The following is a 10,714-nucleotide window of genomic DNA, read 5'->3' as shown; positions in this document are numbered from 1 at the left end:
GGTTCAGAGAATCTGGAGAAATCACTGCACTTAAGCAGCTAAGCGCGTGACCTTTGATCCCTCAGGCTGTACTGCATCAACAAGCGACATCAGTGTGTAAAAGATATGACCACATGGGCTCAGGAACACTTCAGAAACCCACTGTCAGTAACTACAGTTGTTCGCTACATCTGTAAGTGCAAGTTAAAACTCTCCTATGCAAGGCGAAAACCGTTTATCAACAACACCCAGAAACGCCGTCGGCTTCGCTGGGCCTGAGTTCATCTAAGATGGACTGATACAAAGTGAAAAAGTGTTCTGTGGTCTGACGAGTCCACATTTCAAATTGTTTTTGGAAACTGTGGACGTCGTGTCCTCCGGACCAAAGAGGAAAAGAACCATCCGGATTGTTATAGGCGCAAAGTTGAAAAGCCAGCATCTGTGATGGTATGGGGGTGTATTAGTGCCCAAGACATGGATAACTTACACATCTGTGAAGGCGCCATTAATGCTGAAAGGTACATACAGGTTTTGGAGCAACATATGTTGCCATCCAAACAACGTTACCATGGACGCCCCTGCTTATTTCAGCAAGACAATGCCAAGCCACGTGTTACATCAACGTGGCTTCATAGTAAAAGAGTGCGGGTACTAGACTGGCCTGCCTGTAGTCCAGACCTGTCTCCCATTGAAAATGTGAGGCGCATTATGAAGCCTAAAATACCACAACGGAGACCCCCGGACTGTTGAACAACTTAAGCTGTACATCAAGCAAGAATGGGAAAGAATTCCACCTGAGAAGCTTCAAAAATGTGTCTCCTCAGTTCCCAAACGTTTACTGAGTGTTGTTAAAAGGAAAGGCCATGTAACACAGTGGTGAACATGCCCTTTCCCAACTACTTTGGCACGTGTTGCAGCCATGAAAATCTAAGTTAATTATTATTTGCAAAAAAAAAAAAAAGTTTATGAGTTTGAACATCAAATATCTTGTCTTTGTAGTGCATTCAACTGAATATGGGTTGAAAAGTGTTGTTGTTTGTGGTTACCCCAGTAGGAAGAACCATGTCGAGCTGCATGAATAACATGGCTTTAATAAAGACTTCAGGAGGACAGCAATTTTACATACGCACTGCATGAGAGAGTGGTAATAACTGATTCCCTGATGTGCACACCCTGGTGGTGTGTTCGAAAATTACAACAACAAAACAGTCATTTTACCAAATGATCTACAAAAAGGATTTGCAAATCATTGTATTCCGTTTATATTTACATCTAACACAATTTCCCAACTCATATGGAAAGGGGGTTTGTAAAATCTTTCTATGTAAACTTCTTATTTCACAACATACCAGTATGTATCTGCGTTTTTTAGTCTTACTGCGGCAAATTCATGAAAAATCTTTTTTTCTTATGAAATGTTATGTTTTACGTACCTGTGTGGATTGTAATCCGGAAAATACGGTAATGCTTAATATACATTAGAAAGTTCGCATTTTTGGAGCGTAAATAAGACCGCCCACAAAAGGCACATTCTGAAAAGGCGGTCAGTAAAGACGGTCTGTAAAATATGCAAAAAATGTTTACCAAAGCATCACCATTACATGTTATGTATGTAACATGGTCAATGATGTCTTTTAAATATACACTACATCATGTTTTATTATTGTTAGAATTACCGGTACACAAAATGTGTAAATGGCATGAAAATACCTGATGTTTGATATGTTTTGTCAGTAATGAATATTGAACAATTTCCCTTGTGGATAATTAAAGTTTGTCTAATATGTGGAACCTTTGTTGTAACACCTGCCTCTTTATATGTGTTGCGCACACCTCTCTACTTCCCTTTTAGTCCACGATCTATACCTAAGAGGGAGGCGTCCATATGACTGCAGACCAAGAGTGTAAATTGTTTCATTATGAACTTGATTTCACTATCCTTTCTTGTTCTGTATTACTATATTTTGTGTTGGGTCACGACGTTTGGCAACAATCTTGACTACGTATCCGTATTTCCTGTTAACTAAGTGCAGCTGAGCAGTCACTGGTTTTAAAACTTCCAACACAACGCTGAGAGGAAAATACCACCTGTCACATGTAAACCACAAAGAAGTGTTTAGAATGTAGAAACATTTTGTATTTCCTTTTTTTTTATAGGTGCATGACTGCAACTGAGGGGTTTGATTTCAAATACCAGACATATCTTGACAAACTTTCTGTTAAAATAGATCATTTATTGAATAGTGGATCCATTTCTGTATAAATACTGTTTCAATAAATAATGATGTCACTTTTGTGTTGTTCAAATGATAGAAACACACAAATCACAAAATAAATAAATAATAAATAGACAAATACCTAGATAAATAAATAAATAAATAAATAAATCATTACACAAGCGGAGTTTTAAACACCGCAGATATCAGAGGAGGAACATTACAGTACAATAATAAATCACCTTGCAGAGAATATCTTGCTATTCCACACTCGCTGCCTTGTTAAATCCATCCCTGTCAAACTCGATGGCCTTCTCCATATTATTTCACATTTGGCTCCGCTCGTCTTCATGTCGTCACAAGGCAAACACACCAAAGAATGTCTTTGCGGGCTCTTCCTCGAGGTTGGGCAACATCTTCTCTGTCACGGTCTTCAGCCTGTCTCCTTTATCTAATTGAAACACGGCTCCCATGTACACAGCAGAGTACCAGTGGCCGTCTTCGTCGGCATCGCCGCTCGCTGTTTTGGGGCAGGCTGTGCGGACGGAGTGAAGGATGGTCTTGTATTGGTCGCTCCCGGACGAGCTGGACCAGCGCCTCACTCTGTGGGTCAGGTGGACCATTGGCGTGGCGGAGGTATCCTCCTTCACGCCGTTGTTACAACTGACCCGGAAAGACACTTGACTGTAAACAAAGTAGAGGCCCTTTTGAGGGATCACGATCTCGTTGTTCTTCAGTTCCAGTCCACCTTGAGAGTGGGTCGGGTCCACGTTGTTCATCCACTCCACTGAGGTCTCCATGTCAGGGTTGTACTGCCCTATAGTGAGATCATCATAGATTAATGACAGTTAAACAGGTGGACCAGGAATGTCCACTGTGTTGTGTTCTGTTTGTCCCATAAGAGAAACTAAAAAGAACAATAGATTGCTCTAAATCACATGTGTCAAACTCAAGGCCCGGAGGCCAGTTCTGGCCCGCCGTGGCATTTAATGTGGCTCGCCACGTAATTTTAAATGCTATGCCACTTAATTTGATGTGGTCTGCCACATTATTTGATGTGGTCTGCCTGCACATCATTTTTTTGGCTGTCAAAAATAAATTCTTAAATATTTGCTCGTCACCTTGACTAAAATTTCAAAACAAGTTATCAATCAATCTGTTATATAAATAATGTATATAATAATCAAAGAGTTGCCTGTGCAAATAGTGCTACAAGGCTTTTATACATTTATATTAATTTAAATTTACCGTTACAATCGGCCTTCTGAGGGCAGCCATAATTGAGTTTGACACCTTTGCTCTAAACCAGTTGTGTCAAAGTCAAGGCCCCCGGGATGATAATTGATTAGTATTAGAACCGGCCCGCAGGCCACAGCCGCCCGCTGCTGTTTTGCACGCACCAGTACTCCATCAGTGTTGGCGCTAGGAATTTTGAAAATGAAGTCATAAAAATGGGGTCCCACAGTATATTTTTGGGGTCCCACTTTTTTGTAGCCGTTTTGAAAACAAATGATACATTTATGCATTATCCTGTTATATCTCACATTCTATATTGTGTTTTGGAAAAAGGTTGTCATAAAAGTTAAAATAATACAAAAGAAAACAAATTGTTATGCATATGTAAATGTATTCAGTTATAAACATTCATTCACTTTCTTCTTTCCTTCATGGATCTAAACTTTAACGCTGTGGGTATTTTTTTCTATATTTTATTGTAATATTTTCAGAAAGTGTTTGTTTTATTTTTGGCCCAAGTAAGGCAAAGAAAACAATCTGAAGTTCCATCCATCCATTTTCTACCGCTTGTCCCTTTTGGGGTTGCTGGAGTCTATCTCAGCTGCATTCGGGCGGAAGGCGGGGTACACCCTGGACAAGTCGCCACCTCATCACAGGGCCAACACAGATAGACAGACAACATTCACACTCACATTCACACACTAGGGCCAATTTAGTGTTGCCAATCAACCTATCCCCAGGTGCATGTCTTTGGAGGTGGGAGGAAGCCGGAGTACCCGGAGGGAACCCACGCAGTCACGGGGAGAACATGCAAACTCCGAGCGCAGGATCGAACCCCGGACCTTCGTATTGTGAGGCAGATGCACTAACCCCTCTTTCACCGTGCTGCCCAAACAGAAGTTGTCTTTATTTTTTAGTTTTAATGCCATGATTTTAATAGTCCGGCCCGCGTGTGCACAGATTTTCCCCCCATGCGGCCCCTGAGCTAAAATTAGTTTGACACCCCTGTTCTTAACAGTTCACAAATGCTCTTAAAATGCGATGGTAAATGTGTTGAAACATGAATTAATTTTTAAAATGGACAAACACTTTTCAAGCATAAAACATACATTGAGAATGCCAATAAGAATGACAATAAGGAAGGCGTTGGTGGGGTTTCTTTCAATAGCTGCAACTCATTATTACTCAGGGTTTCCACGGGTCATTACAAAGCATAAAGACGAAATGGATTTTGCGACAATTAAGGCCTGAAATGGCATTTAAAAAGCATTGAATTAGATGTCCACAGGCTTTTAAAAAATCCATGTGGTGAAATCCCCCACACCATTAGCTAATCAATCACACGTCGGCGATTAAAGACAGGCAGCAATTAACTGTGCCAAATTTCTTTGGCGTGCCCAACAAAGCAACTTCTGCTGTTGCCACCACAACTAATGGCTGCTGCTACCTCTACAGCAAAATAAAGGAATACAAATAAATGCTCAGATTAAACAGTTTTGTGAGCCAATTTTAATTCAACATAGAGTAACAGTTATTGTAAACTGTTCAACTATTCAAGATTATCATTGCCAAAAGCCTACAATTGTGTCTTTACAGACAGTTGTAAGCTTTGACAATAGTAACTATCTGGACATTAGTATTAGTATAGTAACTATCTGGGCATTAGTATTAGTATAGTAACTATCTGGGCATTAGTATTAGTATAGTAACTATATGGGCATTCTTTTTTTCTTCCTTGTCATTGAAAGGTAATAAGAAACTAGATTTTTTTCATACCTGCAGAAACCCTTTGACTATTAGGTATAATTTACTAAAACAAAAGTAAATTAAAAGTGAGCTCTGAGTATTGCTTTTAACTTGTGGTGGTGTGAAACGATAGAAACATTAGTATTTTTTATGCATTTTTTTGTTGAAATCCTGTGCTTTTTGATGTCGATGAGGTTACGGAGAACAATAATAACAAATTCATAAAATCACAATTTGTTTCGATGTTATTGAAAAAAAAAATATGCCAAAACATTGCAACTTTTGCTGCAACTTTCTGAAAAAGCTGCCACGAATTCAGGCCTTTTAGGTTTATTGACATTAGGTTCTTACCTGCTAAGTGAATGGCAGCTCTTATGTTGGAGATTTGGCGCAAGGTATGATGAAGATCTGTCAAGGACAATAGAAGTGAATTTATTTGACACATTTTGCTTTGTATTTAACCCGTCAAACAAATTTGAGAGAACTATTCTTACCAAAATGGTCCTCCTCCCGTCCAGGTTCCTGTTTTAAGAAGCGAGAGAGTTAGAGAGTGTAAACCAGCAGGACTCACTTTGGCCCTGAGACATTCAGGTTCTTTCAATAAGTTCATATCTTGTTCGCACCTTGGTGTGTCGGTTGAAGATCAGCCCAGCAACAGCAGCAAAAGCGAGGATGAGCGTGAAACCCACAAGGGCCACGGTGAGCTTTGAGCCGGGTTTAACGTTGGACCTTGCGGGGCTCTTAGCTTCTGCGTCGCCAGCACTGAAAATGGATACTTCGCAGTCACCTTCCATTATTCTGAATGAGGGAAGTTAAATCTCTTTTTGACAGTTGTCTTCCTGGTGAGACTCTCTCTTGTCCACTGTCTGAGAGCCCAGAGCAGCTCTTTTTAAAACTCTTTGGTCTTCTGGGGGAAGTCCGGTGATGTCAGATGTGGAGATTTGATGAGGAAGAGAGACACAGAAGTGAAGAGGAACTTAGACACTCCTACACACACAGACACTCACATCATGGTAGCCAAGTAATACAATCTCACACACCCACCCACACACACACACACACAGGATAGATACACACTGACACAGATTCAAACACGTGGACACAAATGTTAAACAACCTCTTAAAAATGTCAACAACAGAGCCACCTCAGTTTTTGTTAGAGATTCCTTCCAAAATGAATACATTTTCCCAGATGAAATAATGTAAATCCAATAAATCTTTCTCTGAAACCTAGAAATATGAACACAAAACACATGTTTTAGAGAAAAATTAGTTTTCCATACCAAAAACAATGATATAGAAATGAGCATTTAACATCACTTTTACCTTTATGGAAGACTCTTGCTCGGGCTACATTTTCAGCGTCAATTTTCGTCAAAAACTAAATCGTAGGAAAAGTGCAGCACACAAAAACCGAGGTTATTTACGTATTTTGTAGTGCATTGGTCGTAGTCAAATACATGGAAACTGGGGGTGGGTGATACTATAGATTGTGGTACGGATTAGATACCAAGTAAATACAGGACTAGTTGATACTGATGCTTATTACTTTAAATGTTTCAAGATCCATCCATCCATCCATTTTCTACCGCTTGTCCCATTCGGGGTCGCGGGGGGTGCTGGAGCCTATCTCAGCTGCAATCGGGCAAGATCATTGAACCAAAATATTTTATTGAAGTTTGTCTCCATATTGATATTGGATATTGGTCCAATATCAGCAAAAAGCAAGTATCTAATTGTATTGCCTTGTATCTAAAATATCTGGATAGAAGCTCCTATTCAAGTGTGGCGTGTTTACTTGTGCGAAGCTGGAGAGCCAGTTAACCGCTAAATGTCTTCCAATAAGCACGCAAGGTTGGTCTTTCCTTGTATTTTAATAAAGCTGTTTACAAAAGGTACAGTAAACATGGTAGGCTATAGGCTAGTAGGAGCTAGCAGCTACACAACAGCTAAGTACACAATAGCACACAAGCTAGATGTATGTAATGTGTCCTTAATTGAACAATATTGTAGTCTAAATTATATTATAAACAAATATCAAATAATTATCGTTGCATATTACTAAATTCTCAAACGTGTCCGCAACATTTGACTTACTGCGTCATGGGCTTGACGTAATGAATTATTGTGGCCACTAGGTGACAGCAAAAGAAGCATTTACCACTCCACATCCACTTAATGACAGTTAATAATAAATAAGTTAGTGTTTTTAATCCCTACAATTGCTCTCTGTTTGATTAATTTCACTCGCTCAAGCCTTTTCTGACATGCCACACTACAAAACAAAAGTATGTACAGTATGAATCCTGCTGATATCATATTGGCTCAATGTCGGTATTGGCCAATACCCATGGCTTAAATATTGGTATTGTACGGGAAGTGACAAAGTGGTATCGGTACACCTCTAATTTTATCAATTAACTTACTTTTGAACAGAAATAAATGTAAGACACAGTATCAAAGTGTGTACAAAGGACAAGGAAGAAGAATACTGATAAACATCCTGAACCTTCCATCCATCCATCCATTTTGTACCGCTTTTCCCTTTCGGGGTCGTGGGGGGTCGCTGGAGCCTATCTCAGCTGCATTCGGGCGGAAGGCGGGGTACACCCTGGACAAGTCGCCACCTCATCGCAGGGCCAACACAGAGAGACCTTAATAAAAAAAAGGAAAAATTCTTCTTCATCTCATAGAGGATGAATAAAGACATCAATGACTTTTCTTCGGATGTGGCTTATATATCTGTAAAACACTGTGCTATTGGCTCTCATTCAAATGCTTTAACTGTCTGTTCCCAAAGGCCTCCTGTTTTCAAGGACTTATTCCCTGACTTAGCAAACAAATATAAAAATAACGATATGAACTAAATAACCACGCAGATATTATTGAAAAAATTAAGATAGAAGAGAACAGAAAAAGGTCGTTATACTTGGTATGGTTGGCATCGATAATTGGATCCATCCTCCCACCCCTGTGGTAACAAACACATCACTGATGTGTACGTCACACATCCATGTATGATTTTGAATTACAGTATGTGTTCCAAATAGAGAAACAGTAATAGCAGAGTCATTGATGTGCTTTTGTTGTATTGTTTGACTTCCCCTTTAAGTAAGAATAAACACAGTCTGGGCACTAAGATCTGGGCCCACTCAAACAGAAATTATGGCTTTTCACTCTTTGTGACATCACCTCAAGTTCCCTCAATAATGTACTTCAAATGAGGAACCATGTGATGATGTAGAATGTAAAACTACAAACAACCCATTTCCTAAAACGGAAATTTTGGAGCAGTTCAAAATTTAGACAAGAGTTTCTCAAAACCAGGGATCCCTGCTTGAGAAACATTTTTAATGTATTTGGAATTCTAGTAAACACACTAAAACCACACCAGTGTAACTGTTAAGTATATTTTAATAACTAGTATTGTTTGCTATATTGTTCAAGAGACATTCCGCTAATACAGTGCCAGAAATGAAAGGTGCCAGAAATAAAAGGTATGGTAAAATCATTTTTTTATTTTTTTTTACTCGGCACAGCGTCCTGCACATTGTTCTGATTGTACTGTTTATTTAATAAATATGACACCTTGAATACTGGAAAAATAGCATTTGTTGCTTGCTTCCTAGAAATAAACTTTACTATAACATATAATCATTTAAAATTATTCATACATGTCTTTATTTTATTTTTAATTGAAATCACATTTTAGTGGTGTCCCTAGGTTTTCATTCAGTCCTGTTTCCCCCTGTGAAAAATGTGGAATATTCCACAAGTCACACGGTCCACAGGAAGTTGCATCATTCACATCCTCTGCAGGCAATGGAAAAAACAAAAGTGCACTCATTTATTTTTAATGATACTTCAGGACTGTAGTGGTTGAAATCTTAGCACAGTCCTGTTACCCCAATTTTTTTTTAAGTTATTTATTTATTTATTTTATATTTTTGTTGAACCACAGGAGTTCACAGTGTCAACATATGGAAAAAATGCCATGTGCGATGCTAAAAACTCACTCCTCACATTCAATTTAATAAGAAGTTCTTGGTAAGTAGTCTTAAAATAATATTTGTTAATTGTAACCAATCTATATGATCTAAAACAAAGTAGCTTAATTCGGATTGTTGCAGTTTTGTCACTGTAAGATTTTTTTACTTAAAATATACAATTTGTTCAAGGTCATTTTTGTGAAAACCGTCTGAAAAATTTTGTTTGAAATGACCAAAAATATAAATATTTTTTCATGGCATCTAGTAGAATATAGGGCAACATCTTTATTTTAGTTTTCTTAATCTGGGGTCCATTAAAAATGTTCTTCCCTGTCCATGGTCCATGGTCCCAAAACTCATGACATTGTGTAGTACTGTTATTTGTGTCCAGATGTGAATTTAAGTGATTCACTAAAACTGACAAACCAAAACCCAAAACCATAGTCATAGTCAAAGCCAAAGGCGGTCCAGCAAAATATTAGCATGTGACCATTTAATGAAAGAAAATATATACTCATCTTACTTTTAGTAGGATGATCAAAATTAAGTTCCTTTGTTAATTCTACTGTTGTCATTGCCGTCGTCGTCTTTGAAAGGGTATACACCACAGATATTCAACTTAATAAAGCTAAAGAGTGGGGGGGTTCGGACTTCTCGCTTCACTATTTGTCTTATTTTGTATATTACAGAGAACCAGACCTTTGATTTTGGTCTAATTATTTTGCCAAATATCATTTCTATGACAGCACGCTAGTGCTTTTAAGAATCTTCAGCAAAAGTGTTAGTTGTTTTTTTTAACTGAACTCACTGGTCACCAGTCTAATAGCTCAAATGATGAAATGCGAATCTAAACTGGAACATTGACGTGCAGTCAGGGGGAGGCAGGTGAGGCGGGGCCTCACGTGCCATCATGGAAAGAAAAAAAAATTAAAAAGAAAAAAAAATTATTAAATTGTTATACAGTATGTATCCAGTGATTATACTATAAAGTTATTTTCCATTTAACTTCACCAGTTTTAGATTATTTTTTATTCAAAATCGATGAATTTTCACATTTGCCGTTCAAATACTGAGAAGTGACTTGCGGTGAGTCAGCAGCCAGTTGAGGCACGTCACTGAGTTGAGCCTCACCATGGATTGCGCAATGACTCGGCTAACTGCTGGCCTGCTGTGCAGTGAGACCGTATTGTTATATGAATTATATTATACATTTCCATAGTTTAATTAGCTGAGGTATATAATGTACAGTGTATTTTGTCAACAACTGTATGTGTGTAACGTATTTCTCGTGCTGAGCAATCATAAAACTGCTGCAAAGACGCACTGTGTGAGGCTTGCAGTAATCCCGCCTCCTGGTGGTAGAGGGCGGTAGTGATCCCAGAGATCATTCTTGCGACTACTCGGCTGCAGAAGAAGTGACAACAAGCAGCAACAGTTAGCAGCGATTGTTTATTGTTTCCTCTTGCCTGGACTTTTAACATGGAGGATTACATATCTAAAATAAAACAGTTTTCTAAACTGGACTTTCAATCGAAGCAGGAGATAATA

General features: G+C 38.6%; 1 protein-coding gene across 1 annotated transcript; it reads right to left on the bottom strand.

The window, feature by feature from the left end:
• Window positions 1–2,344: 2,344 nt before the first annotated feature.
• tnfa (tumor necrosis factor a (TNF superfamily, member 2)) lies at window positions 2,345–6,020 on the bottom strand. The gene is made up of 4 exons (XM_061966107.1): window positions 5,801–6,020; window positions 5,672–5,699; window positions 5,529–5,585; window positions 2,345–3,012 (listed from the first exon to the last, which is right to left on the bottom strand). Exons 1-4 carry the CDS (start codon window positions 5,969–5,971, stop codon window positions 2,552–2,554), a joined length of 717 nt encoding a protein of 238 aa, XP_061822091.1. The 5' UTR covers window positions 5,972–6,020; the 3' UTR covers window positions 2,345–2,551.
• Between the last annotated feature and the right edge of the window lie 4,694 nt (window positions 6,021–10,714).

The sequence above is a fragment of the Nerophis lumbriciformis genome, linkage group LG11 (assembly GCF_033978685.3).
Source record: "Nerophis lumbriciformis linkage group LG11, RoL_Nlum_v2.1, whole genome shotgun sequence".
Taxonomy (NCBI): domain Eukaryota; kingdom Metazoa; phylum Chordata; class Actinopteri; order Syngnathiformes; family Syngnathidae; genus Nerophis; species Nerophis lumbriciformis.
Note: the sequence above shows the minus strand (reverse complement) of the source record. Positions and strands in the feature narration are given on the sequence as shown.

Bases quoted from the DNA above. Each gene is read 5' to 3' on its own strand.
- tnfa (XM_061966107.1), bottom strand. From the start codon at position 5,971: ATGGAAGGTGACTGCGAAGTATCCATTTTCAGTGCTGGCGACGCAGAA. The intron at 5,586-5,671 runs GTAAGAATAGTT...TGTCCTTGACAG, and splicing joins ACGGGAGGAGGACCATTTTG to ATCTTCATCATACCTTGCGC. The intron at 3,013-5,528 runs GTAAGAACCTAA...ATCTCACTATAG, and splicing joins AGCTGCCATTCACTTAGCAG to GGCAGTACAACCCTGACATG.